General features: G+C 53.8%; 1 protein-coding gene across 8 annotated transcripts; it reads right to left on the minus strand.

The window, feature by feature from the left end:
* Window positions 1–79: 79 nt before the first annotated feature.
* Window positions 80–26,844, minus strand: ESRP2 (epithelial splicing regulatory protein 2). Of its 8 annotated transcripts, none has more exons than XM_038740200.1 (17): window positions 26,763–26,844; window positions 26,420–26,576; window positions 25,689–25,817; window positions 11,780–11,893; window positions 11,502–11,616; window positions 10,985–11,089; window positions 10,786–10,846; window positions 10,328–10,441; window positions 9,880–10,012; window positions 9,489–9,531; window positions 8,921–9,222; window positions 8,430–8,651; window positions 7,808–8,006; window positions 7,369–7,576; window positions 6,615–6,807; window positions 4,177–4,304; window positions 80–381 (listed from the first exon to the last, which is right to left on the minus strand). In XM_038740200.1, the coding sequence occupies exons 2-16, from the start codon at window positions 26,555–26,557 to the stop codon at window positions 4,215–4,217; spliced, it is 2,166 nt and encodes a 721-aa protein (XP_038596128.1). In that variant the 5' UTR covers window positions 26,558–26,576; window positions 26,763–26,844; the 3' UTR covers window positions 80–381; window positions 4,177–4,214. The 8 variants fall into 8 exon arrangements, with proteins under 8 accessions (XP_038596128.1, XP_038596127.1, XP_038596129.1 ...); XM_038740199.1 differs by having other exon boundaries at window positions 80–394; XM_038740201.1 differs by lacking the exon at window positions 80–381 and adding an exon at window positions 403–550.

Here is a 26,844-nt window from a genome sequence, read left to right on the forward strand (position 1 = left end):
CACAGAAGTTAAGTGCCTGTGCTTTATCCACTAGGCCACGCTGCGTCTCATGTGAACAGAACTCCAAACATATGCAGGCCACATGAATTTTTTTGTGATAACAATAAAGAGATAGATCCTGATAGCTACACAAAAAGATGGCTTTTTAGTAATAATTAAAAAGGTTACCAAGCGGTTTAATCAACTCTGTGCTGGCGAAAGTGGACAGTTCCAAGCCTGGTGCTAGCCGTTGGTGGATGCTGATCAAATCAGTGACAATACTGGGATTCCAGAGTGCACTCTTCTCCGGCACTCTGGGATGGATTCATTCAGGGCCCAGCTCCATTCTGACTCCAGGTTCCTATCACTCACGGTGCCGCTCAGCTTCAACTTCAGCAGTTTCTGGGAAAGGAGACTGTCCGTTCAGAGAATCAGGTGGACCCAAACATGCCCCACAGTTGGGCCAAGTAACCAGAAATTGCAGGAGAGGTCTGAGATTCGTGTACTCATCTCCAAAATTCCAGGGGAAACTGAGGCACTCCAACAGGACAGCCGCTTGATAATCCTGAGGCTTGCACAGGAATAAATCGTATTTATTGAGCACTTACTATGTGCAGAGCACTGTACTAAACACTTAGGAGAGGACAACATAACAGAGGGTTGGTAGTAGACGTGTCCCCTGCCTGCAGCGAGCTTACAGTCTCCACCCGAAGGCAGGCCCAGAAACTTAAATCATGATTTGTTCTGTGACTCTCTCCTGAGATTGGGGCCATTTCCACCCAATAACAGCTAGACGGATCTTCGGAATCTGCGATCCTGTGGATGTCAGGGTAGGATGGGCAGCAAAGGAACTCAGGGTGGGCTAAGGGCGGCCAATTCCACGGACTAGAAACGGAAGGCTAGTAACCCGACACCTGCCTTCCTTAGGCTGGCTCAGTGACCTCACATCTGTGGTAACATCTTCCTTCCCCCTTCTGCTCCCAAGCATTTCCTCTCCCTGGACTGAACCTCAGGGAAAGCGAGGATCTACTCCCCCGCCACATGGCCCGGGAGCGACACCTGCAGTCAGAATACGACCTTGAAGCAGAGCAGAGACACTGTCACTCCTCAAACCCGTTCCCAGCAGCCAGGACTAGGGAGTGTGGACAGGAAGGGCTTTGTCACTGAGCTGCCCTCAGCTACTCCACCCAGCGGTCCCCCTGCTACCCCAGCCTTGGCTGCTGAGCTGCAATGTGCTCAGAGAGCTCGAAGGGCCCTACCAGTGCTGGAAAACAATACATCCTGGGACCCTGTGTTACTAATATAAACACTTTTAAATGAACGTACACCCTTCCCTGCCCCCCCACCCCCACAACAAAAAATGTGGCTCTAGAGCAGACAAAATCTAGTGGAAATGCACTACTGAACCTGATCCAAAGGGATGAGTGTCAAACTGGGCCACAGAGTAGCTGCGTAAAATACGATGGAAGGGAGGGTTGTGGGGCATTTCCTCTATCTCATCTATTTTAATGTCTGCCTCCCCCTGCAGGCTATAAGCTCCTTGTAGGCAGGGAACACGTTCATTCATTTATTCATTGTTGTATTTATTGGGCACTTACTGTGTGCAGAGCACTGTACTAAGTGCTTGGGAGAGTACAATATAACAATAAACAGCCACATTCCCTGCCCACAACAAGCTTAAAGTATAACACATCTACCAACTATGCTGTTCCATCCTCTCCCAAGCCCTTAGTACAGTTCCCAACCCACAGTAAGCACTCAAAAAACACCACTGATTGATTTTGGGGTGGGGGGGACTGGCTGGAACACCTTCGTAAATGAAGGTGGAGAGGGCAGCAATGCACCCATGTGGCCGATGAGACGTGGAACCATCCAAAGAAAGAGGACCAAGGGAATTGGCTGGGAGTTTCCACATTTATTCAGTCCTGCTCCTGGGACCCCATATTGGCAACCCACCCCTGATTTGGGGCTTGAAGGGCAGAGACCTCCACCCCTTCCCCAGACAGTGGGATGGCGTGGAAAGAGTAGGATCTCTTTCTTTAAGGAAGAGGGAGAGAAGAAAGAGGGTGAGAAGAGGAGACATCACATTGGTGAGTAAAACACACACACACAGTCACACAGACATTGCCTGGTGAGTAAAACACATACACACACCTACGAGTCACACAGACACTTCCCACACATGGGCTTGGTTAGGTTGGGTCTGCTAAAGTGGCTCTAAATATACAAATGTAAAATAAACAAACATCCTCCATCCTCTCTCCCTCCACTCTCCCCCTGGCTGGAGCACGTGGCTTAAATAAAAAAATATATAACTTAATGAGATGCTCCAGCAGGATAGGAGGGGAGAGCAGCAGGGGGTTGGGGGGGAGGAATCAGGAATGAGGTGGGGTTTCCCATTGGCAGTATGGCAAGGGAGCGGCCGGGGGCGGGGAGAGGGAAGAGATTAGAAAACTACTTTTGCAGTGGCCCCATGGCTAAGTCTTTGACCCACTTGGAGCAGGGTAGCAAAGGTTAAAAACAAAAAGACAAAAAACAAAACACAAGAGTCGGGGGTGGGGGGGCCTGCAGCCCCAGAAGCCTGCATTATCTGCGTGTTGCGCGTGTGCGTGCACACACACACACGCACACACAGTGTCTCCCCAGCAGACACAAAACATCCCAGCCCATGTAACGAGGGGAAGAAAATGAAACGCAGGGTTTGGGGACTCCACAATATTCCAAAACTTCATTTTCTCCTCCCCCACACACTTACTTTGGGACATGGGGGAAGACTGAGGAGTTAGAAAAATTTGGGGGTGGGGGTTTAGGGCGGAGGGCCACATCTGGCCCATTGACCTCCCTCACCCCTTCCGTGGTCACACTGGGGAAGAGATGGACATGACAGCTGCCCAGGGGCTGCCCCTGCTGCTCAGAAACTGCCCGCTGTGCCAGGTCCAGGCTGGGGAAGGTGACCAGAGTTGCCCCACTTGGCTGTCCGCTCAGAGCATAAAGGACAAGGATGGTATCTGCAGGGAGCTGGAGGGAGAGAGAGACAAGGCAAGATAAGGGGGATGGTGGGGAGATGGGAGACCCAAGAGGAACAAAGATGGAAACTGGGTGGAAAGGGAGGAAGACCCTTGTTGTTGTTGGAATACTAGGGACAAAACCCAGAATGCCACACCCTCCAGGAATCCACCAGCTTCTTTCCAGTCCAAGGATGCATTGTGAGAAGGGGAAAGGAGTAGTTAACCCCTGAATAATAATAATTAGAGCTTGGCACATAGTAAGCACTTAACAAATACCATAAAAAAATAATAATTGTATTACTATATGCCAAGCACTGAACTAAGCACTGGGGTAGATATGGAATAATCAGGTCCCACATGGAGCTCACAGAATCAGTAGGAGGAAGAACAGGTACTGAATCCCCATTTTGCAGATGAAGGAACTGAAGCCCAGAGAAGGGAAGTGACTTGCCCAAGGTCACACAGGAGGTACGTGGCAGAGGATGAGAACGCATGTCCTCTGACTCCCACTAGGCCACACTAGCAGTTCTGAACTGAAGACCACCCCGACCCAGGGGAGGTATCCAGCATGCCCAAGGGGTATCCAGTACAGAGGTAACACCACCTAGGTTTGGCACTGGGTGGCCCCTAGCAGTGCCTCAAGTTACACCAAGGAAGCTGCCTCCTCCATGATTTTTATGTTCTGTTTGCTCACATACTCTGTAGACTGCATTTGCCCACTAAAGCAAGAGTGTAAGAATATGGGAGTGGCCAAAGAGAAGCTCTGAAAGAACCCAAACAGCAGCTCCCCTCAGAGTAGCACGGTGGAGCAGATCTGGTGACACGGAGCAAAAGTTGGCCAGAAGAGAGGGCCGGGGGGAGGCTTTGACCTCTCGGTCAGCCACCTCCCCGAAACCTGGCTCAGCCACAGGAAATAGAAGGAGCCAAAGGCTGGGGGAGTTAAAGGACTTTAAGAGAGGTGTGGAAAGGGTGTGAAGTGCCACAGAAAGCCCCTGAGAACCTAAATCTCCTGTGCCAAGCCACAGATTCCTCCCAAATCACACCCTCCCTCTCCCTGGCTCCCACATTGGTTGATTGGCATAGGAGACAGCTGGTAGGTTACTGTCATGCATGGCAGGAGGAAGGGAGAAAGCTAGGGTCCCCAGCTCCTTTGACCCCTCTGACACCCCCTTCCCCTATCCTGGCTTACCTTGTCAGGGGTCCTTTCTCTCTCTCTCTCTCACCCAGTCACAGGCACACCCACTCTTTTGGCGCCTGCAGCACACTTCGGGTGTGATCGCTCACAGGAATCAAACCGGTGTAGTCGTCGGTGGCATACTACAGTGTAAGGATGACATGAGTCAGTAAGCTGGTGGAGGAGCCAAGAAACAGTCGCAGCTCCAACACCACTCTGGATTTCTCTTTCTCCCAGAGAGAGAGAAAATGGGAGACAGAGAGACAGAGATTCAGAGACAGGCCAGGAGGGGCAACACAAACCTCAAGGGAGGTTTGGACAGCTGGGTGTGGCCCTAGCCATCAGGGGAGTCAGCCAGAGTACCAAGGAGGAAAAGGGAAGAGAAGATACTGTGGGTTAGGAGGGCCACACAGACTTCTCTGCCCCAGACTGAGTGGAGCCTAATGAAGGTGAGATAAAGAGAAAATGTGTGGCACAAAGAATCAAAATCCCAGTGTCATGGGCTAGGCAGGGTCCCAGGCCTCTGTTCAACCTACTCTCCCAAGAAAGAGGAAGCAAGAGCATAGGTGCCCAACTTTTCATTCTGAATGTGAAGGGGGTTAGGGGAGCAGGGTGAAAAGGGGTCAGACATTTAAGGGGAGGTGGGTGTGGACAGAGGGGACACCCTTCAAAGAGCTGATAGGCAAGAAAGCCACCATTTTGGGTCAGTTTAGCCCTGTCGGAAAACACTCAGGTCTCATCAGAGATTTGGAATGAGCAAGTCGGAGTCGGGCTCCCAGGGGGCCGTCACCCTCCCACGGAGCGAGCACCTACAAGCAAGAAAGTTCAGGTGAAAGTTGGAAAGGGAGGGCCAGGTTGCAGGATGGCATCAAGGGGTGTTGCTTTCCCTCCTTTCTTCAGAAAGACACGGGCCAACCAAAGTGGGGGTGATAAGAGTGGGGAGGGGGACCAGGCAGTTATATCTCAGGGAGTTTACACCCTCCCAGTGATTCAAGGTAAGCCCCATAGGTTCGGGTTGGGAGTGGGCTGACCTGGAGCTCCTTCTGAAAGGAAGAAAGGGAGCAGTCCTTGGACCTACAGAAGAGTTCAAACCAGCCACATACAAACCAAGCATCACAGGCCTCTGGTTTGGAAGAGGATGAGGGGAAAGATAACAGGTGGCTCCCCATAGGACCCAGATCACAGTTCCATAGGTCTATGGCTCTCCTATCTGTAGCCCAGGCTCCTCCCCCTCCTACCCCCACTCCCTCTCTCAGATAGGGCCAGAAATACTCCACTTTCCCCACAGTCCTTGAATCCAGGGTTTCTTGAAATAGTCAACTCCAGGGGAGCCCAGGCTAGTTCTGACCAGGAATGGATGGATTGGGGTGGATCCCCCCAGTTGCTAGGAGAGAAACAGCAAGCATACGCTCTTTGTGGGCAGGGAACATGCCTACCAACTCTGTTAAAGTGTACTCTCCCAAGTGCTTCACACACTGCTCTGCACACAGTAAGTGCTCAATAAATACCATTGATTGACTTATCATCACAATGGCCTATTTCTGGTTCCCAAAGAGGAGAACAAAGGCAGGGGGTGACCCAGACGACAGTGAGCAGAATAGTCAGCTGAAAAGCTGTCCCATCCTGGACCTGGCTTCCTTAAGGAGGGGGAGACCCATTGCTCCAGGAGGCTGAGATGGCCGATGGTATCTATCACCACTGGCAGCAGAGATGGCCCATTTGAGCAGGCCGAGCCACCTAGACTGGAAGACCATTCCCCAAGAACAGAGTCCCTCCACTCTGGCCAAATGCCGCCCAAGCGGAAGAGGAGGAAGCCAGAGATCTAAGAGTCTCTCAGTCACCCATTTCCTTCCTTCAGCTCCAGGGCAGGTTGCAGGTTACCCCTTGGGCTTGGTTCAGGACTGATCTAGCCTGGAGTCCCCCAGGAAATCTGCTCCCATGGACAGTACACCCCAGGGGACTGGACCAGCCCCAGAAGAGACTCTGGGGGAGGAAAAAAGGAGAGGAGCAGCCACAATCTTAAAGGGGAAAAAAAAGGGTGGAGTGGGGCACCCAAATTTTCTAGCCACCCCCACCTCACCTTGCCCAAAAGGGACCAGGCAAGGATGGGAATGAGGATGAGGATGGTGGGGGGCCAGAGCGAAGGTGCTCTCAGCCCTGGGTCCAAACCTTAGTCCCGTCCATCCGTTCCCCGCCTCCCCTGCCCCAAACACACACATTCTGCTCCCCTTCTTCCACAGATCTGTGCCCAGCCCACATCTATCCCACTGCCCCAATCTGTCCCTGAATCCATCCATGCCAAGACATCTCTGCCTCCCCCATGAGGTCCCCTTCAGCCACGAGGTCAGACAATGGGTATCCCAAGATATGGGGCAGACTCCTCACCCAGTAGCCCTAGAAGAAGCTGAGGACAGAAGATAGGAGTCAGGGGTTTGGAGGAGGAAGGCTCTCACCTGATATCCCTGGAAGAAGCTGAGGATGTCCTTGATGCCTGTGCTATATGGCAGTCCCTGCATCCGTACTAGGGCCCCGGCCGGAGGCAGCACTGGGGTGGAGGGGGCTGAGGCTGCAGCAACAGCTGCTGGGGGTGCTGCCAGGTAGCCCACCGTGGTGGGGGAGACAGGAGGACTGAGGAAAAAGGGGGATCTGATGGATACAGGGGACCAAGGAAGGAGTACATCAGTGGGGGAGGGACGGGGAGCTGGAAGCAGGCAGTCCCACCAGATGAACCAACCGCAGCCTAACCCAGTCACTCCAACCACTAGCGCTAAAACCTATTCCTTCACACAGGTTCTCGGTCTTCGTTAGTTGACGGAGGCTCATCCGTCATTTATGACGGAAGACTACATAAAACCCATTGGAGTAAGTACAGGATGGGGTACAGGACTCCAGGGTTTCCACCCCAACCTGGAAGTTGGGGTGGAGCAACCAACAGAAACCATCTGGATCCTCAAACCACAGGTCAGGGTTTCGGGACAGGGTAGGTGAGGGTGGGACCGAGGATCCTCGGAAGGGAACATTCTGCCTGGCTGTCAAAAGGTAATCACCCCTCACACTCTCCATCTCCAGTTCCCTCCCTCCCTCCCTTCCTTCCCAGATTCATCTGGGGGAGTAACCTGAGAATGTCAGGACACCTCCCTTCCCCTTCCTCCCAACCCAATCCTTCTACTCCCCTCCCTAGGTGTCCTGGCTGCTCCCTCACTCTACCTGGGGTAGTAGGCTGTGTAGTTCATGTAGAGCTGAGTGGCCTGTGCTGGGTAATAGGCCACAGAGGTGGGGGCAGTGGCAGGGGCCTGGGGGGTTCGGGCCGTGGGAAGCAGAGCCGGCGAAGGGTACAGCGCAGCAGCAGCAGCAGCCTCTGCTGGAATCATGGCTGTGGCAGCTTGGAAAGTAGCATAGGTGGGAGGGGACAGACCTGGAAAGAGGGGAGAGGAGATAGAAATGAAACGCTCTTCTCCAACCGACGGGCTGATGGGCCACCTATGGCACTACACAGCCAAAGCTCCTCTGGCCTCCAACCCTCCCTGTCTCCGGCTCCTAGTCTGTGGTTCTCCCAGGGATCCACAGCATTAACTGGGCTGGTGGGAGGGAGAGAGAGGAAGAGGGGGGAGAGGAAGGGAGGGGTGGGCCCAGGCCCATCACTTACATGGCAGCTTGCAGGGTGGTGGGGAGAGGCCGCTGCGGTTCAGAGAACCTCCCATAAGCACGAGACTCATCTCGTCCCCGGAGCAGGGGAACACCTCCACATAGCGCTCCTTCATCATCTTCTTGTGGCAGCGCTGGGCCGCCACCTGTGCCCGTTCTGCAGACTTCATCTGGATAAAGGCATCACCCGACGGCCGGCCCTACGCACGAGAGATGTGGAGACAGGGAGTCACAGGACAAGAGGCAGGAGGTCAGGGCTTAGCCTGTCCCCTAAGCAGGCACTCTCATTTCTTCCAGATTTCTGGACCTGGGGAGTCTGAGGAGCCAGCACAATCTGAAAGACTGCAAGCTTGGAAATGAGGCCCTAGCCAAGCCTGTACCCAGCCTGACCCACAGCTGGACTGCATGAGCCCTGTGCATCATCATCTGGGGAGGAGGCCCAAAATGGGGGAGGGGAGGTAGGACTCCCTGTCTTGCCTAATGTTTCCCTTGGTCTGGCCTAAGGCCCGTGGGCCAGGTCAATCGAGGTGCCCCGCAATGCCCTGCCCTGCCCTCTCCCCAACCATCATGAGAGGCTGGATCTGAGATGGGGGTGGGGTGGGGTGAGGAGGGCACTCCCTCACCTGCTGGTTGAGCACCATATGGACACCGTGGGGCCGGATGTCAGCCGTGGCTTCACCCATGAAGTCCAGGACATCGTCAATGCCGGCCGTGTAGGGCAGCCCTCGCAGCCGCACGCAGTCCCGCACACAGCTGCCCGCCAGCGCGTACGGCGGGGGCAGCACAGGCAACAAGGGGGGTGGCAGCGTCGGAATCAGTGGTGCCGACAGGTAGCGGTTCAGAACCTGCCGGAGACGTCCCGGGCCAGGCCGGGCAAGGCAGAGTGAGGCAGGCCAGGGAGGGCCTCCATCTCTGCCGGTCTCTGCTGCAAGTCGCCGGCCCAGTCCCCCTTGACCCTGATCGCCTGCTGCACCCCAGTGGGGGTGGAACTCCAGGAGGCATAGTAGCATCATCACACATGGCGCCTCAGCCACTGTGCTCCGGCCAGCAGGGGATGGGGGCGGGCGGCCAGGCTCTGCCGGCAGGGGGCAGAGGGAGGGTAGGTGGGCATTACCTGCTGCACCTCGGCAGCGGTGCTGCGGAAGAGTTCGATGTATCGTTTGCCTAGGATGCCCTTGTGTCTCCGCAACGCGCTCTGGGCCGCGTCCTCACAGGCAAAGAGGGCAAAGGCATCGCCCGTGGGCCGCCCGTCCGGGTACCGGACAAAGAGCAGACCCTCAGGGCCACCTGTCACCGGGCACTCGGGCCCCAGGAAGCCCAGCACATCGTCTGGTGTGGCCGAGAACGGCAGCCCCCGCAAGCGAATGATCACCTGGTTCTCCCGGGATAGGAACTGGGCCACCTCATTTGATGTGCCTAGGGAGGGGAAAGTATGAAAGGGAAGACAGGCATCAGGGGCCCAGAGGAAGGTGAGGAAAGGGGAAGGGGTGGAGGGGGAGGGAGGGGGGAAAATGGAGAGATAGACTGCGGGGTAACTCAGCTTTAACCCTATTCTATCCTTAGCCCCTCCTTGGCATCACCCGATTCCCTGGAGTCCACGTATCCCCCACAGCTGGGCTGTTCCTGACCAGCATGACTGAAGGACTGCGGTGCTTTTCCCACCGCTCAAAACACTCACTCACCCCCTGCGATCTTCAGGAATTCATCCCCTGTTGCCTTGTAGACCTGTAACATCAGACAGCAGCGATGCATGGGGTGGGTGGAAGGAAGTTTCCAGCTCCCACTGGTCCCCGCTCCCCTTGTTTCCCCCAGCCCAACCCCTGCGACTCCTTATGGAAATTGCTAGTGAGTGAGTCAGCAGGGGGAGAGGACAGAGACCAGGTGGATAAGGGATGGTAGAGGGAGGTGGCACATGATATCAAGTTGGCAGTGCCACTCTTTCCCGACCAGTTCTCGTTCCCAATGCTATCTCCCCAACCGATGCCTCGCTTCCTCTCTTCTCCCCTCCCACCCTCTCCCCCACTCTGTCCCCCCACACACCCCCACACCACCAACCAGGCATCTTTTCCCCACCTCAATGTAGCGGCTTCCCATGTGGTGCTTGTGCCTCTCCAGGGCCAAGTCTCTGTGGTCAGAGTTGACAAAGCGAACAAGGGCCTCTCCATTCCGGCGGCCCTGGGCATTCAGACACAACGCCACGCCTCCCCTGACACCAGAGAGATCCAATTACTTCAGACACGGGCACCACCCATTGCTGTCATCTGCCTGACTCCCGAGAGACCCAGGAACAGGAAGCAGAGACTGCCCCCAACCCCAGCCAAGTGACACAAAGATCCACGCAGACACCTGGCATTGAGACCCAGGCACAAGGACTCTCTCCCAGGCCTCTGGCGGCATAGGTACGAGAGCAACTGGATGATGGGCGGGAGGCTGGGGCCTGGTGTGTGTGTCCTGCCTCTTCCCCCCCCCGGCCCTCTCCCACCACTCCAACCCTCACCACTCCCCTGCCCCAATCACTCACTTGGCAATGTTGAGCCCCTTGAAGAAACGCGCAATGTCCTGGTCAGATGACTGCCAAGGCAGCCCCCTTGCCCGGATCACAGTCTCATTGTCCACTGCCTCAGACTTACTGCTGCTTGGAAGGGGAAGGAGTGGGGGATATCAGTCTGACAAGGCTACCCTTTCCTCTAGGATCATCATTGGATAGGGAGCTCTACACTCCTGCAGGCTCCCCATTACCCACCTGGGCTACCCCTCCCCCTTGCCTAACCCAGCCCTCCTGCTCCCCCCAGTGAGCCCTGCCTCTCCTCTGCCATCCTCTTGGACCAGTCCATGAGAGTCAGACAGACTTGCCCAGATCCAGCAACTGCTTAGCATGGGCAGATGGGTGGCCAAACACAACAGGACACCCCCTACCTGCCCTCTGTGGCCTTCCTCCTTCCCCCACCAACCCCCAGGGAGAACAGAGCAAAATCTCACCAAGGGCCAGTCTCATATTTGTAGTTCACTGTCTCGGGCTCAGTAAATCCATCGTTGGTGCCTATGTGAGATGGGATGGCAGGGACAGGGAAGAGAGGAAGGTCACAGAGGTGTGAAGACGAGTCATGGGGAGAGGGTCGAGTGAGCTTCCAAATGCTGGGAGATGAGGCCCCAACCCCGTTTCCTTTCCACCATTCACCATGGTCCTTGGAGCGCAGACTGTGGAAAATTGCCACCATCATCCTCACGTCCCACACCCCAAAGTCATCTTCTGCTGCATCCGTGTCAGCTCCCAGGCTCAGGTCTGGTGGGAGCAGGTGAAGGAAGAGTCCCTCCAGAAATATGACTGGGGTGATGAAGGGGGGGGGGGGGGGGGGATGGAGAATCGGGAGCAATCCCAGAGCTTGAAAGATGGGGGGTAGGATGGCTCTGAAGGGGCAGAGCATAGGCTCAAAGACTGGTGGACAAAGAACTAGGCTGGGGGGCAGGTGAGGGGGGAAGATAACTCCCTTTTTTGGAAATTTCAGCTCTGCCCAAGACTCAGTGGGCCACTCAGACTCAGTTTTCCCAGCGAAGTGCCAGAGAAACTCTCCTGACCAAGCCAGCCTCGCTGTCCAGATAAACTACAGAGACCACTAAGCCTGGTGGGTGAACCCTTAAGCTAAGGACAAACACCCTCGCCCCCGCCAGCCCCCCTGAGGGTTCACTGAGGATACAATCAGCCATGGAGTGAAGGGTAAGACTGTGAGGGGGGCCGGCTTCTGGGTGCTGGGTGTGAAACTCCTTGCGCAGGTCATGGAAAGAGAAGAAGTCATCGGAGAGGACCAGGTTCTGCAGGGAGCGACAAGGGGACAGACAGGTCCTTGATCAAACAGTCTCCTTCATGCTCCCATTAAGGCTGGGCACCAGCCCCAACTGTCTCTCCCCTCCTGCCCCTTGCCCCTCAGGGCCCAGGCTCCCCGCCCCACCCCGTCCCCAGGTTCCCAGGGCCTACCTTCTTGGAGGCTTCTGGGTGCAGCGCTTGCCGGATGAGCAGTGGGCCATCAGTGCAAAGGGTGTAGCAGCTCCGTCCCAGCAGCTTCAAGTCACTGGCCACTAGCTGGCTGAACTGCAGGAGGGGAGAGGGGGGACATTCTGGGCTCAGGACAATGTGGAGCGCGAGAGCAGTGGGGAGCAAAGACAAGGCCAGCTGGGCCGGATGACATCCTGACTAGCTTTCCACAGCGGCACCCTGCCCGAGGGAGGGTCAGAGGGGCATCATCGGCAGGGCCCAATTACTGATTCATGTCATTTGTCCCCTTGCCTGGGGCCAAGGACTGACCATTAAAGGAGTCCCTGCTGTGTGGTCAAATGTCCCGGTTCTGGGGCAGGGTAGAGCAGAGGAGGTTCAGAGCCAAGGTTTGCCCTAGCCTCTCGGCCTCTTTGGACCACCTCTCTCCAGGAGAAAGCTGGGCCTGTGGCTTCCTCATTCCTGCCCAGGCTTAGTTCCAACCTAGTCTAGGATTTGCTTCTAATTTGCTCTGCCCCATGATGGAAGGACAGGACTTTAGGATTTAAGGAAAGGAGCAGGGACAGCTTATGCAATGGTACGCTAATGGGGGCAGGTTGCTTTGGCTGGAACAGAGTACATGAGTTGTGATGGAATGTGAGATGAGAGCAGTTAGGTAATAATAATAATAATAACAATAATAATAACAGTATGTATTAAATGCTTACTATGTACCAAGCACAGGGGTAGACACAATACGGTCAGATCAGACTGGGGGAGATACAGGATAATCAGGTCCCACATGGGGCACACATCTAAGTAGGAGGGAGAACAGGGATTGAATCCCCACTTTGCAGATGAGGGAACTGAGGCACAGAGAAGTGAAGTGATTTGGCCAAGATCACACAGCAGACAAGTGGCGGAACTGGGACTAGAATCCAGATCCTCTGACTCCCAGGCCCAGGCTTTTTCCACTAGGCCACCTGCTAGGAGAGAAGGCTTAGGGTGGAGGGTGGTGCAGTCTGAAGTTTAGATTTGGAAGTGCCAACAGAATTCCTGGAGGGGTCTGAGGAGGAGAATGACAGGATCAGATAGATATCAGCTGAAAAGGAAGAGCAAAGGCAGCACCAGCCCTGCCTAAGATGCTAAACACATGACCAGACATGACGGCGTCAGTAGGGAGATGCTGGCCTAGGAAGCATGAGCACCTCCCATTCCCCACACCTGCCCCTGGAGTGGGAGGATAGAAAGGGGGAAAAAACAAAAACAAATGAAAGTCAAATTCCAATTTTCCACAACAAGCCTCCCCCTCCCCATTGCCACCAGCACCAGGAGGTTGCCCCAGCCCTCTTTTTTTAAAAAAATGGCATTTTTATAGTAAGTGCTGGTGTAGATACAGGGTAGTCAGGTTGGACATAGTCCATGTCCTACATGGGGCTCACAGTCTTAATCCCCATTTTACAGATGAGATAACTAAGGCACAGATAAGTGAAGTGACTTGCCCAAGGTTACACAGCAGACAAGTTGCAGAGCTGGGATTAGAGGCCAGGTCCTTCTGCCTCCCAGCCCCAGGCTCTATCCATGAGGCCACACTGCTTCTCTACTCTGAGCCTGCTTCTAGACTGTGAGCCCACTGTTGGGTAGGGACCGTCTCTATATGTTGCCAACTTGTACTTCCCAAGTGCTTAGTACAGTGCTCTGCACACAGTAAACGCTCAATAAATACGATTGAATGAATGAACTGCTGACTTGTACTTCCCAAGCGCTTAGTACAGTGCTCTGCACACAGTAAGCGCTCACTAAATACGATTGAATGAATCCCTCCTTCCTCTCCCCCTCGCCCCCACTCTCCATCCCCCGTCTTACCTCCTTCCCTTCCCCACAGCAGCTGTATATATGTATATGTTTGTACATATTTATTACTCTATTTATTTATTTTACTTGTACATATCTATTCTATTTATTTTATTTTGTTAATGTTTGGTTTTGTTCTCTGTCTCCCCCTTCTAACCTGTGAGCCCACTGTTGGGTAGGGACTGTCTCTATATGTTGCCAACTTGTACTTCCCAAGCGCTTAGTACAGTGCTCTGCACACAGTAAGCACTCAATAAATACGATTGATTGATTGATTGAATGAATGAACTGCGCTCAATTGCCACTGGCTACCAGATGCTCACTCATGTCCATTGCCACTGGGCTCAAGTGGCAACAACACTGGTAGCCAACAACACAGTGGCTACCTGGGTTCTAATCCAGGCTCTGCCACTTACCTGCTGTGTGACCTTGGGGAAGTCACTTAACTTCTCTGCGCTTCAGTTCCCTTATCTGCATAATAGGGAGTCAATACCCATTCTTCCTCCTCCTCCTTGACTGTGAGCCCCATATGGGATCTGATTATCTTGTATCCTCGAGCTTAGTACTATACTTAGCACATAGTAGCACTTAACAAATACCACAATTATTATTATTATTCACCCAGCCCTCTGGCCTGGGCGAATGCCTAGGGTGGGGCACCAGTGGAGGGTGGCAATCAAGTCCCCTCCCTCCCTCCCTCCTCTTCACACTCTGTCCCCCTTGGCTCCCTCCACCCCCTGCCCCCCCCCCCCCCCCCCCCCCCCCGCAATCAAGTAACCAGATTTCTGGTAAACTTAACCTTCCTTCCCCACTTGGGCCAGAGGGTTTCCCAAGGCTGCCCAAGGGAGAGGAGGCAGGTGGAGGCATGAATCCTGGAGCCCTCTGTTCCCCTTAAGCCCCAAGGCCCTTCCGTGTGTCCCTCCTGCCCCAGCCCAAAGAGTTTTATCCTGACCCACATAGTGGGTCTTTCAAAGTCCAGTAGTTTCTGCTGTTGCTTTGATCCAGAGTGTACCGGGGAGGGGAAAATGGTGATAGACAGAAAGGTGCCTCAAGTGAAAAGTGCTTAAACCACTTGGGAACTCACCCCAAACCCACTGCACTTATGTACATTTCCCTGTACCCTGCTGCTTCTCCACCCCCCCCCAACCCACCCATAATTCATTTCAATATGTCTCCCTCATTAGGCTGTAAGCTCCTTGAGGGCAAGGATTGTATTTACTGCATTCTCCCTAGCGCCTAGTAGGGTGCTCTGAAAGCAGTAAGTGTTTAAATACCACTGATGGATCAATTTCCCCAAATTAATTAATTCATTCAATCATATTTATTGAGCGCTTACTGTGTGCAGAGCACTGTACTAAGCGCTTGGGAAGTACAAGTTGACAACATATAGAGACGGTCCCTACCCAACAGCGGGCTCACAGTCTAGAAGGGGGAGACAGACAATGAAACAAAACATATTAACAAAATAAAATAGAATAAATATGCACAAATAAAATAGAGTAATAAATACGTACAAACATATATACATATATACAGGTGCTGTGGGGAGGGGAAGGAGGTAATGCGGGGGGGATGGGGAGGGGGAGGAGGGGGAGAGGAAGGAGGGGGCTCAGTCTGTTGTGTGTTGTACTTAGAAAAGAAGCAGACAAGTCTGGAGAGAAACCATACAATTGTGAGTGACCCCCGCCCCCAACACACACACACACACACACACACACACACACACACACACACACACACACACACACACACACACACACACACACACACACACACACACACACACACACACACACACACACACACACACACACACACACACACACACACCCCCCCCCCCCCCAGAACAACAAGAACACATTTTGGTCAAATGAAGGCCATGCCAATGGCTCCCAGGTGCTCACTCATGTCCGTGTCCACTCCTCTGGTGGCCAAGGCTAGCAACTGGAATCACCAATTGACTTATTTCTTTGGCTTCCTCCCCCTTAGACTATGAGCCTCCCATGAGGCAGGGACTATATCCGACATGATTACCTTATATAGACCCCTGCACTTAGCAGTGCTTTGGCACCCAGTAAGCGCTTCACAAATACCACAAAGTTAAATCCTCATGACCCTCTCCCCCAAGGGGTTGAGTTCAGCGTCCCGCAGCTTTGCCATCTGCTTGCCTAGCCCTTCTGCCTGGACTGGGCCTGGCTGCAAGAGATGGTGGGGAAGAGACTCTGCTTGGCAGGGTGGGTGAGAAAAAGAGCCTCCATGGACTTAGTAGTCCTGTCCCCACCCAGCACACTAATCACCAGGGAGCTGAGCTGCAAAGCGTGGAGAGGCGGAAACAGTACATGGAAAGTTTGAACATCCAAAGCTGAAAAACTGGTTGGACAGGATTCTGCGGCTTCCCTGGCAGAGGGAGATGAGGAAGGGGGGATTTGGGCGGGGAGGGGCACATTTTGATGAGACAAGATCCGTGTGCAGCACTGAACGTTTGCCCAGCAGCACATGGTGGGGGTGCGGGGGGAGATGAGAAGGAGGGCGGCGGGATGAGGACGCCAGCCTTGGTTGCTGTGATCAGCAGCCCTCACGTGCCTGCCCCAATGAAACCAAGACTTAGTCTGAGAAAAACCAGTCCCACTGAAAAAGGAGCCTCCCACAGTTCAGCCTGAGGGGGGGAGAGAGGAAAATCAAATTGGCTGTCCAGAAGCAGTTGTGGTGGAGGCACTGGTGGTCAAACGGGGCCACCTAGAGGAACCTCCCCGTTTGGCCCTCTTTAAAACTGGCAGGGACCCTGGATTTGCCCACTTGACTCTTGCAATTTTCCTACCTCCAGACCAGAGATTGTGGGTTACCCCTCATGTGTCTACAGACCCTGTTCTGGGTGAGGGAAATTGAGGGTCTGTGATCTTTGATCAGTAGAGAGGGCTCTCCCACTCTGCATCACCAGCCCCAAGGCTAGAATGAGCACCCTACCCCACCCCCAGCCTTCCCCTCTCAGGGCAGTTTTATCTCAAGGAGGTGGCAGAGTCACTGGTCAAACATTCCTGAGAATGCACAATATGCAAGCAGTGAGCAAGGACAGGGGGAGGGGAGCACCCAGCTGTGTGACATTTTCAATAGAAACCCCTCCAGCCTGAGTAGAAACAGTATCCCTCCACCACCTCCACACCCATTCCTGACCTACCCCCGTGCTCAACGGCCTATTTAAGCTCCCCTTCATAGGGCAGCCTGTTGGGTGACAGGGACTCATTCTGGAAGGAGCAAGGAACAGCTACCCAGACCAATACTCACTTCTAGGCCCCTGGAGCGTAAGCTGGTTGTGGGCAGGGAATGTGTCTACCACCTCTGCTGTATTGTACTCTCCACAGCACTTAGTGCAGTGCTCTGCACTCAATAAGCACTCAATAAATGCCATTGATGATGATGGGGGTAGAGGAGGAGTCACCTGAGCAAGAAGCCACTGGATTGTCTGTTTGGAGTGAGTTGATTCAGAGCCTGGGAGAGAAATCCTCCTAGGGGAATGAATTGAACTTACAAGTGACCTCAACTCACACCAGGATCACTTCCTAAGTGCAGAGCCAACCTTCACCCTCCCCCCAATCTGATTCAACCAGCAGTGTGACAGGTATCATGAATCCTTCCTTCAGTTCAGCAGGGACCCATACCAAGTCCCCGGTTCAGAGGGCTCCTCATTCCCCCGTCTCCTGCTTACATAAGTTGGGAAAAGGGGAGGAAGGGGACCTTTTACACCTTAGTAAAGAGGCCCAACACTAGCCTTCAACATTCAGCTCTCAAGGGGTCTGCACCTAATAAAAAGTGTGGCATCTGTTAACACAACAATTAAACCGCCTAGGCAGGAGGGTTCAAGAGCCTTCCACCCTATAATCCCCTGCCCAGGAGAGAGGATCACAACCATCCTTCCCAAGGGTTCTGTGCACAACCCCAGACAACCTGAGAGATTCAAGGGTCCGGCCTACCTGACAGTGGACAGGGAGTAGGGTGGGCCACCCCTTCTCAGTCCAGGCCTAGCCTGGATACTGCTCTACTGAGCACCAGATTCCCATGATCCCACTCCTCACCTCTCCCCTCTTTGGCAAGAAGGAGCAGAGGGCCCGAGATTGCCACTCCATTTTACAAGTGGGAACAACAAGGCTCAGAGAGAGACTAAAGAGTTAGTCCAGGCTCACACAATACATCAAGAGTAGAACTAGGATTATAGTGCTCAGTTCCCCCCTCCTCACTGATTTCCCCCCATCCACCCTAGCTAGTGGCATCCCAGGGAGCTGAGTAATTGTCATTGCCTCTCTTTGTGCCCCAGAGTTGTCCGATTTCAGGTGGTCCCACCCCGCTGCCTTGGGTTCAGATCAGAATCAGCCTGGCCCATCATTGGACTCCAGGGGTCTGGACTGGTCTTGGTACACCTGCTCCCCTTCTCAGAGATCCAATTAGGTTTACAGATCTAGGGGCAGAAGAACAAGAGGCTGCTCCAACCCCCTGCTGCCAGCTGGGGTCCCTTCTGGACTGTGAGCCCCATGTGGACAGGGACTGTGTCTGACCTGATGAACTTGTATCTACCCCAGCGCTTACAACAGTGCTTGACACAGAATAAGTGCTTAACAAATACTATCATTATTGTTCTGGAGACTCCTCTGGCCTCAGCCTGTAGTCTGCAACAGAAAACAGCTCTGCTCTGAAGACCAGAGGAGACAGGACAGAAACCCTGGTCCTAGCCAGAGCGCTCAGTAGAGGAGGCAAACTTGTCTCTGGGTTCTACCCCACTTACTGCCCTCCTCTGTAGGACTCTCTGCCCCGGGACAGAGGTTCCCACTGCTGCAACCGATCTTCCCCTGCCCCAGGGCCCCAGTGCTCAGTTTAAGACTGCTCCGGCCCCAAAGAGCCATCCGCATTAACTTTCTGGAGTATGCATGCCCTCAAGATAGGAAGGGCCAACTCTGCTGGGGATCAGGTTCTATCAGAACCCCTCCACACAGGCTAGAAATTAGGGTTCTTGGGCCAGGAATGATCTAGTCTGGTATGCCCCCCCACCCCCACCCCCATTGCTTTTATTCATAGTCCTAAAGGAGTGACCACACTGAACAGAACTTGGAAACTCACGAGGGTCCCAAACAGAGTTGGGACTACAAATGACCCTGGGGTTGAGGTCATACTACCCCCTGCTCCTGCCACAAGCCCTCTGCCAAACCTTCCAAATGTGGCTAGGGAGGCCCCGGACCCATAGGAAATCCAGGGAGGCCACTTGAGTCAGTATGGTACTGTGTGTAACGGGTCACAGGGTTTTCCCAAGCGGCCCCGAGGTGACCGGTGCCTGAGTCAATCAGCACCTGGACACCCGGAGGGTTTTCCCACCATAAAATTTAAACATGATTTTGAGAGGATCAGATTGACTCTTGTGCTCTTTTGGGACCAACTGAGACTTTGCTTTATGGGAAGAGGGGTCCATTAGGACCACTTAGCCTAATAGCTCTGGTGGACCAACCATTTGGGGCTGCAAACAGGTGGGGCAATCAGTTCTCTGTGGCAGCACCCTAAAGGCCAGGGGCCCCAGTAGATAGTGTTTGCTGGGAACTGACCAGATGTCAGTCTCTGGGCTTTATTCCCCATGACTCCTGCTTGGGAATGCCCACCTAGCACTCAGTCCATACCCAAACATCTGTGTGCTCTCTGCGACATACCACACCCTCCCAATTCACAGGCCCCCGGAAGCCCACCCAGAGTAGGGCTGCTTGCTCAGGTCTAATCTCAGTCTCTTCCTCTGTGATGGATGTCCAGCGGATAAAGCCAAACCAGCCCCCAACCTCCCTCATCCCCCATCATGGGTTATCAGCAATGTGTCCTCCCCTACACACACACACACACACACACACACACACCAGCAACTCCCCCTCAGGTGAAGGACGAACCCTCCTAGGCAGTTTGATCTTTAGCCCCAAGCCTATTGATCAATAGCAGTGCCCAGGCTGGTGTTTATTCAGCACAGAGGGGCTCATGGGCTACAGTGAAAGCCCAGGATTCGGGGGCGGGCAGAAGAGGAAGGGAGGAAAGCAACAGAGCCAAAGGGCTTGTGAGGATGCTGAGGCTTGATTTGAAGTTCAGCTCGGCTCCCTTTCCCTGAGCTGGAATCCCAACTGCATGACTAGACTCTCAGGAAAGAAGAATAATGGATGCTGCCTGGCAGTTCAGGACTCCTGGGTCTGGGACCCAGCAGGACTCCTAGCTCTGGGCCCATAACACTCAGTAGCCACATTAAGAGCCACAGAGGACTAACAGGCAGATGGATGGGTTGGGGCCAGATGTCAAGAATGTAGGTGGAGGAGTTGACTGCCCTCTCTGCCTAGCAAAGGCCGGGAGGGGAAGCAGAGAATCGGGCTGGTTACTTCACACAGGAAGAAATGATGCCAGTTTAGGTGCGATCACAGCAGCGACTCCCAAAATTGCCCTTCCTCCTCCAACAGCTCAAGGGGGTTGAGAACCCTAATCTGCACAAGAATCTGCATTCTGGTTGGGTTGAGCATTTATTTAGAGAGATCCCTGTAATGATGTGGGTAGAGTTTGATGATTCTACTCAGGTTTTGTGAACTACATGACTGGATCTGTGAGTCTGCCCAGTCTCCCCCATTCAACTGTCAAAATTTCAAGGGCTAGGTCCCCAGAGTGCTCCCTCAGGATGGGGCAAAACACACACACAACTCAATATGGACTGATGCCAAGGAGCAATGGCTTAGTCTCTCATGGCAAGGCTGCATACAGAACCCAAGTGGTCTGAAATTCCCCCTCCCCCACCCCACAGATGACTGTTGCCCAGCACAAAAACCAGAGGAGGTACCCTACTCTACTCTGATAAACTGGAGGAAAAGGAAATTGGGAAAGCGGACAGGGCTACCCAATCCACACACTGGTCTGCTTGGATAATGGTGAGGCTAGTGGAGAGAGTGCTGACACAGAGACGGAGCCAGACAACCGTCCAAAGTGGAACCCAGGGCCCCATGAACCAGCCCCTCTGCTTTGCCCTGATGAAACAGCCACCACTCCCCTCCCACTCACTTGTCTGGCTGTGCCCTGGACGGGCCTGGACATGCAGCCACCACCCCAGCCGCCAGGGTGTTGCCTCCCACGGCAGCACCTCAGTCTGCAGGTGGAGGGTTTGTGGATGCGTTGGTGGAGGAGAGCAAAGGGCCTGGAGAGGGGTGGGGGGCAGGACAGGGCTGCATGTGCTCAGCAAAGCTGAAGGGCGAAGCAGCCCCTCTGCCCACAACCCTGCACTAGCAGTTTCCCATATGGCAGGAGCCTGTGAATGTCATCTCCTCCTACCCCACTGATCCAACTGGGGGATTTCTCCCCCAACCCCTCCATGCCCACCAATTACCCTCTGATGTTGTACCACTAAATGTCCTGGGCAGTCCTAAGAGCTCCTGACTTGTAAGGGGGAAGGAAGAGCTGGGAGTCTTCTGTCTCCCTAAGGCAAGAGCAGCCCTTTCTCCATCCTCAGTTAGGGTTCCTTCCTGTCCCCTAAAGACAGGAGCATTGCTGCTACTGGCTCTACTGTAGGTTTCTGATGGACTGGGGTCGCGGGAGGGGAGTGATTATGGAAGGGGAATGCAGAGACAGGTAGCAATGGTTTCTCCCAGCAGAAACATCTCCCTCCCAACTCCCACCCCCAAACAAACCCTTACTAACTTCCAGAGACAGAGACTAGACTGTCAGGACCCGGCTGCTCACCCTTTCCCACCTGCTACCTCCATTTCCTCCAGCTGAATTCCATGCCCACCACCTAAGGAAAGTGGCCAGGGAAACCACCGCAAGCTACAGAGGGGAGCGGAGAAAGGAGGGCACTCTGGGAAAGATGGGAGGAATTTTCCGAGAAAACAGCAAAACTTGCCCTTCTGAGTGGGGACAGGAGAGGCTTAGACTTGGACAGCATTTTCCATAATTTGGGGTGGTTTCTCTTGTTATTTTCCTCATCTGAGAGGGAGCAGAGTGAGGGAAGAGGGTGTGCTCTGGTGGAGAAATATACTGGGATCTTAAGTAACCATGACCCCCACTAGGATCAGGAACCTCCCCAGAATCCAGGACAGGATCCTCTTTTGGAAGAGACCTGTGACTATGGAAGGACATGGGAGTAGGAGCTTCTTACTTTCTGCAGAGACCCCAAATAGTTAGCCTTTATAGTAGCAGATATAAGGGCACACTCCTCCACACTCTGAGAGAGTCCTCTATCTCTGCTGAAATCAGACAGGGAAGCCATTCTGACTGCCAAGGAAAGATTAGGCAAGGGCAGCTCAAACTCCCTCAGGGAGCCTGGGGCAAAGGAGACACCGACCAGTCCCATCTGCCACCATCTCCACCTGAGTTGTCTTGTCCCAGGCCCCCTCCACTTGGCTGAATTCAGGCCAAAATCTCACACTTGCCAGTCTTTCCTCCTACCCCAAGAGGCCCATCCAGGTCACCAGTCCTCAAAAGAAGCAGGGGCACAAGAAGAGCTCAGTGTTCAAATTACACACCCACTATGCGACTCGGAAGTCTTGGGGGAGTCAGTGAGTGTCCCAGCCTCCTCCAAACTCCTACAATGAGCTTCAAAGACACCTACCATTGGCAGGGTCCTCCCAAGTCATCCCAACCTTCCCACTGTTTCTGGACATGGTGACCCATCTCCAGTGGGATCTTGGGGATTATTAGAGATTGGCTTGTGCAGAGGGAGAAGGCAAGGGGACCTAGAGACCCAGTCACTGAGTAAGGAGCTGATAGATGGAAAAATTCCATGGCAGAGAGGCTGGGAACTGGCCAACTAGAGTATATTCAGGTTCACCCTAAGGAAATATTTCACTTGCCATCTTGGATCTCACAGCCTTCTAAGCCTTAATTGCAAGGCTAGCTGAAGGCAGTGGAGGGAGGAGGAAGAGAGAGAGGAGATGGCCTCAGGAAGGTACAAGTCTAAAGACCAGGAACAAATCCAGACTCACCTGGGAAAACTGAGGTTTGGAGAACCTAAGCCATGCAACACAGGGACAGGACCCAAAATAGAACCCAGATGTTCTGACTCCTTGCCTAGGACTCACCCCTCTAGGCAGGAAGGGAATGGTTATCTCAGTTGGAGCACTACTGGGGCCTCCAGGATGATAGTCATGTTGCATACTAAATTCATGATTCCTTCAAACCCACAGATTTGTAATCGTCACTACAAATCCCCTCCTCTCAGGCAGATTGGAGCAGAGGAGAAGCGAAGCCAGCCTGAGTGGGACAATAATAATGAGAAGCAGTGTGACCTAGTTGATAGAGCATGGGCCCAGGAGTCAGAAGGACCTGAGTTCTAATTCCAGCTCCACCACCTATCTGATGTGTGACCTTGAGCAAGTCACATAACTTCTTTGTGCCTCCATTACCACATCTGTAAAATGGGGATTAAAACTTGGAGCCCCATGTGGGACATGGACTATGTCCAACCTGATTATCTATCTACACCAGCACTTAGTACGGTGACTGGAACATAGTAAGTGCTTAACAAATACCTTAAAAAATAACAGTAATAATGGTATTTATTATGCAATTACTATGTGCATAGCCAAACACTATGCTAAGTGCTGGGATAGAAACAGGATAATCAGATAGGACAGTCCCTGTCCCTCACAGGGCCCACAGTCTAAGTAAGAACATCAGGTACCTTATTCCCATTGTACAGAAGAGGAAACTGAAGTTCAGAAACCTTGTGTCCTTGTTTAAGGTTATATAGCAGGCCACTGGTAGAGTTGGGACTTCCTGTCCCCCATGCCCCTGTGCTCCAGGGGCAAGTCTCTCAAAGGTCATCTGGCTCATCCCTGCCTCCAAACAAGATGTCCAGACCACCAATCAGTATGTGTGTGGCAGGGGGAGGGAAGAGGGAGAGGGAGGGAGGCACATGCAGAAATTGTATGGGTTCACCTTGGGAAGATTTCACTCTTTTCTGCTCCAAGCTAAGTCATCCCTTACTGCCTTGCACCAACTACCCTTGACCTCCAGTTCTGACCCTTACTCTGCCAGCCCTGACTCCCAGTCTTCTTCCCTTAGGTGTGCTTGGGTGGGTTAGGGGCATGGGTGGAAAATGGGAGCTCCCCTTTAGGAGACAATGGTAGGGACAAGGACATCTCAGTGCTTAACCCCCAGGCTTTCCCCTCTCAAAGCCATGGGTGAGAACCACCACCCACTCCCCCCAAGGAAGAGGGGGGAGGTCCCAGTTCGATATTCATGACAGTGGGCCCTGTGTGGGACAGGGACTGTGTCCAACCTGATTTGCTTGTATCCACCCCAGAGCTTAATACAGTGCCTGACACATAGTAAATGATCAACAAATATCACAATTATTATATTCTAAAGATCAGGATTGGTCCACCACAATGACCTTATCCCATCCATCCACATCCCCGGCAGACAGGCCATGGCTAGGGTTTCAGTTCTAACCACAGAACCCCAACCATTATCAGCTTTTTCTGGACTGAACACATGGACCTGCCTGACAGATGTGCTGTTATACTCTCCCAAGCACTTAGTACAGTGCTCTGCACACACTAAGAGCTCAATAAATACCACTGACTGATCGAGAGACAAGCCCCTAGATCAAGCAAAGGCCTAGCAGCCTTTAGGCTCACACAGCCACAGACACTGGATCCACAGATCCACAGGAGCAGAGAGCCCAGCCCTGCAAAAGCTGCTTTCGACTGGCCTGTTTGGAATTCAGGCTCATAGCAAAACTTTCCTCCAGACCTAGTCCCCAACATTTCCCTCCCGCCATTCTACACCTGGCACTCTGGTCATAGCACCACACCCAGACTCCCAGGTAACATTGCCTCAGACCACTGGAATCTCTTCTACTACTCATAATGTCACTTTGTATCAATATATTGACAACTCATAAAGTTTTGGGTGTCACAGAAAAGCATGCTGTGCTGAAGGTAAACACTGCAACACCTCTCCCACCACTACACACATACACTCTCTCTCTTTCTCTCTCCCCCCTCCCCCCCACTCCCCCCCACCTAGCCAAGCAGTTACAGATGCCGCGGGAGCTGGGACAGGCCCTAACCTGTATGCCTGCAGGATCCCACAGCCACACCTCCCCCTTCCCCCCCGACCCCCCCATCCCAACTTCCAACTACAGGTACTTGGGAAATTGGGGTCATGCAGCAGCTAGACCCTGTCTGGGGTAAAGAGGGAGGCTGAGTCCCTTCAGATCTCAATACTTCCCTCTTCCTTCTAAAACACACACACACGCCCCACCCCCTGACAGTATTGATCACCTTTGGCCCTCGTTCTATGGAAAAAAAAAATTATTTGCTCAACTTCAACCCTAGGAAATTTTCACCACCTACCCCTGGCATCGGTGTCAACACCCACACCCTCCCTTCCAATCTCCCCCTCCAGAAGCCGTCTGTGTCACCCGAAGTTTAAACCAGTCCTACCGCCCCAGCGGGTTCTCCCTCTGGCCCGCCCTGCCATCATTCGGGGGGGGGGGGGGGGCGGGGGAAGGGGGAGAAGTTCGGGTGTGGGAGGTGAATGAACATGGGGCAGGATGGAGCCAAGATCTGGCCACCGGCCCTCAACTCCCAGCCTCTCACTCACAACTGTACTTTACCTCTCAAGTTCTCTGGGTCAACAGGATCCAGAAAGAGCTTCCTTCCCACCCCCAAGAACTGTCCCTCAGGCTTTGGGAGGGGAAAATTGGGGCCCGGATCCCATAAGCAGATTCACCCAAGAACCCATTTGAGTCACCACGACATGATAAGCTTCCCTCCCCCAATCCTCCTCTCTAGAAAAGGGATGAGAGACAGAAAGGGGAGAAAAAGCCTGGATTAGTGAAATATCGCCCCTGCTCCCCCAGAAAGATGCTCAGCTGCCCATCTGCATCACATCCTTCCTCTCCAGGGGATGGGGATGGGGAAGCATCCAGATGAGTTTTTTCAAGGTCAACAGTGGAATGAATTTAAGAGAGCAGAGCTCCCCTGCCTCAGCAACACCACCCCCCGGCCCCCTTTCCCCCACACACACCTTGGCCACACCTCCCATCCTTTTCTCAGCCCCTCACCTGCTGCAGAACTTTGTCCAGGGGTTCGGCATGGGCCAGTCCCTCGGCGCTCAGTCCACTCAGTTCCCTGACCGACTCGCTCAGCTCTGGGTTGTCTGCTCTCACCAGAGACTTGTGCAGGGTTCCCACCTGGACCCAGGGTGGGCAGGGGGAGGGAAGGAAGAGAGTAGAAGAGGGGAGAGAGAAGAAGCAAGGGTCAGCTGGGGACTGGCCCCTGGGCATTTAACCCACACACACTACCTGGAAGCACTCTGAGGCTAGGGTTTTTTTTTTTTGGGGGGGGGGGGGGGGGGAGATCGGGGGCCCAGATGGAATGGACCAGGGTGACCTCTGCACCATAAGACCCGGGGGTGGGAGGGTAGGAAGAAGGAGGGCAAAGTTGGTGGAATCCCAGGAAGCCCCCTCCTGCCTTGCCTTCAGCCTCATAAAGGGCGCAATCACAGTTAAATAGATCACAGTCCGGATTACGATGGGAAGCACCTTGAGGGCAGGGACCGCATCTCCTTGCCTTGGATATTATACTGGGGAATCCACCCCCCCACCCCCCAACACACACAAAATCTGCCTCCCTCCTTATAAGGCTCTGTAGGCCCCCGGGCCCTGGGGGCGCTGAGTCCCCTTGAGTTATATTGCATCACAAATAAACACAAATCACACCCAGTCTGCGCCACAGTCGCACCCCCAGACACAATCACCCCCGGGGCCGGGGTGTGGAGGGCCGCCGTCCCTACCTTCTCGCCGTGCAGATCCACCACTTGCCACACCAAGAGAATTATCTCCCGCTCATCCGAGCCCAGTTTAGCCCCCTGCGCGCCAGCAGTTGCCCCAAACAGCAGCACCAGAGAGTCACTGTGCCGAGAGGCCGTCATGACCACACAGGGGAAAGGGCTACAATCGAGAGAACAGGTCACACAGAGCAACAGAGCAGGGGGCGGGGAGGGGAGGAGGAGGCCGGAGAGAGAACCAACAGGAAAAGAAAAAGTGCCCCGGCCTAAGTGATCGGGGGGTGGGGGTGGGGGAACCCAGGAGTCCGGGGGAAAGGGAGAGAGAGACCGAAGAGACAGGCCGCGCTACCTGTTGCGGAGGCCTGGTTCCTTCCAGGGCCGAGTGGAGGCGGATCACCTCGCTCAGGCTTTTTCTCCCTCTGGCATCATGG

Source organism: Tachyglossus aculeatus, chromosome X1 (genome assembly GCF_015852505.1).
Source record: "Tachyglossus aculeatus isolate mTacAcu1 chromosome X1, mTacAcu1.pri, whole genome shotgun sequence".
In the NCBI taxonomy this organism is placed as follows: Eukaryota; Metazoa; Chordata; class Mammalia; order Monotremata; family Tachyglossidae; genus Tachyglossus; species Tachyglossus aculeatus.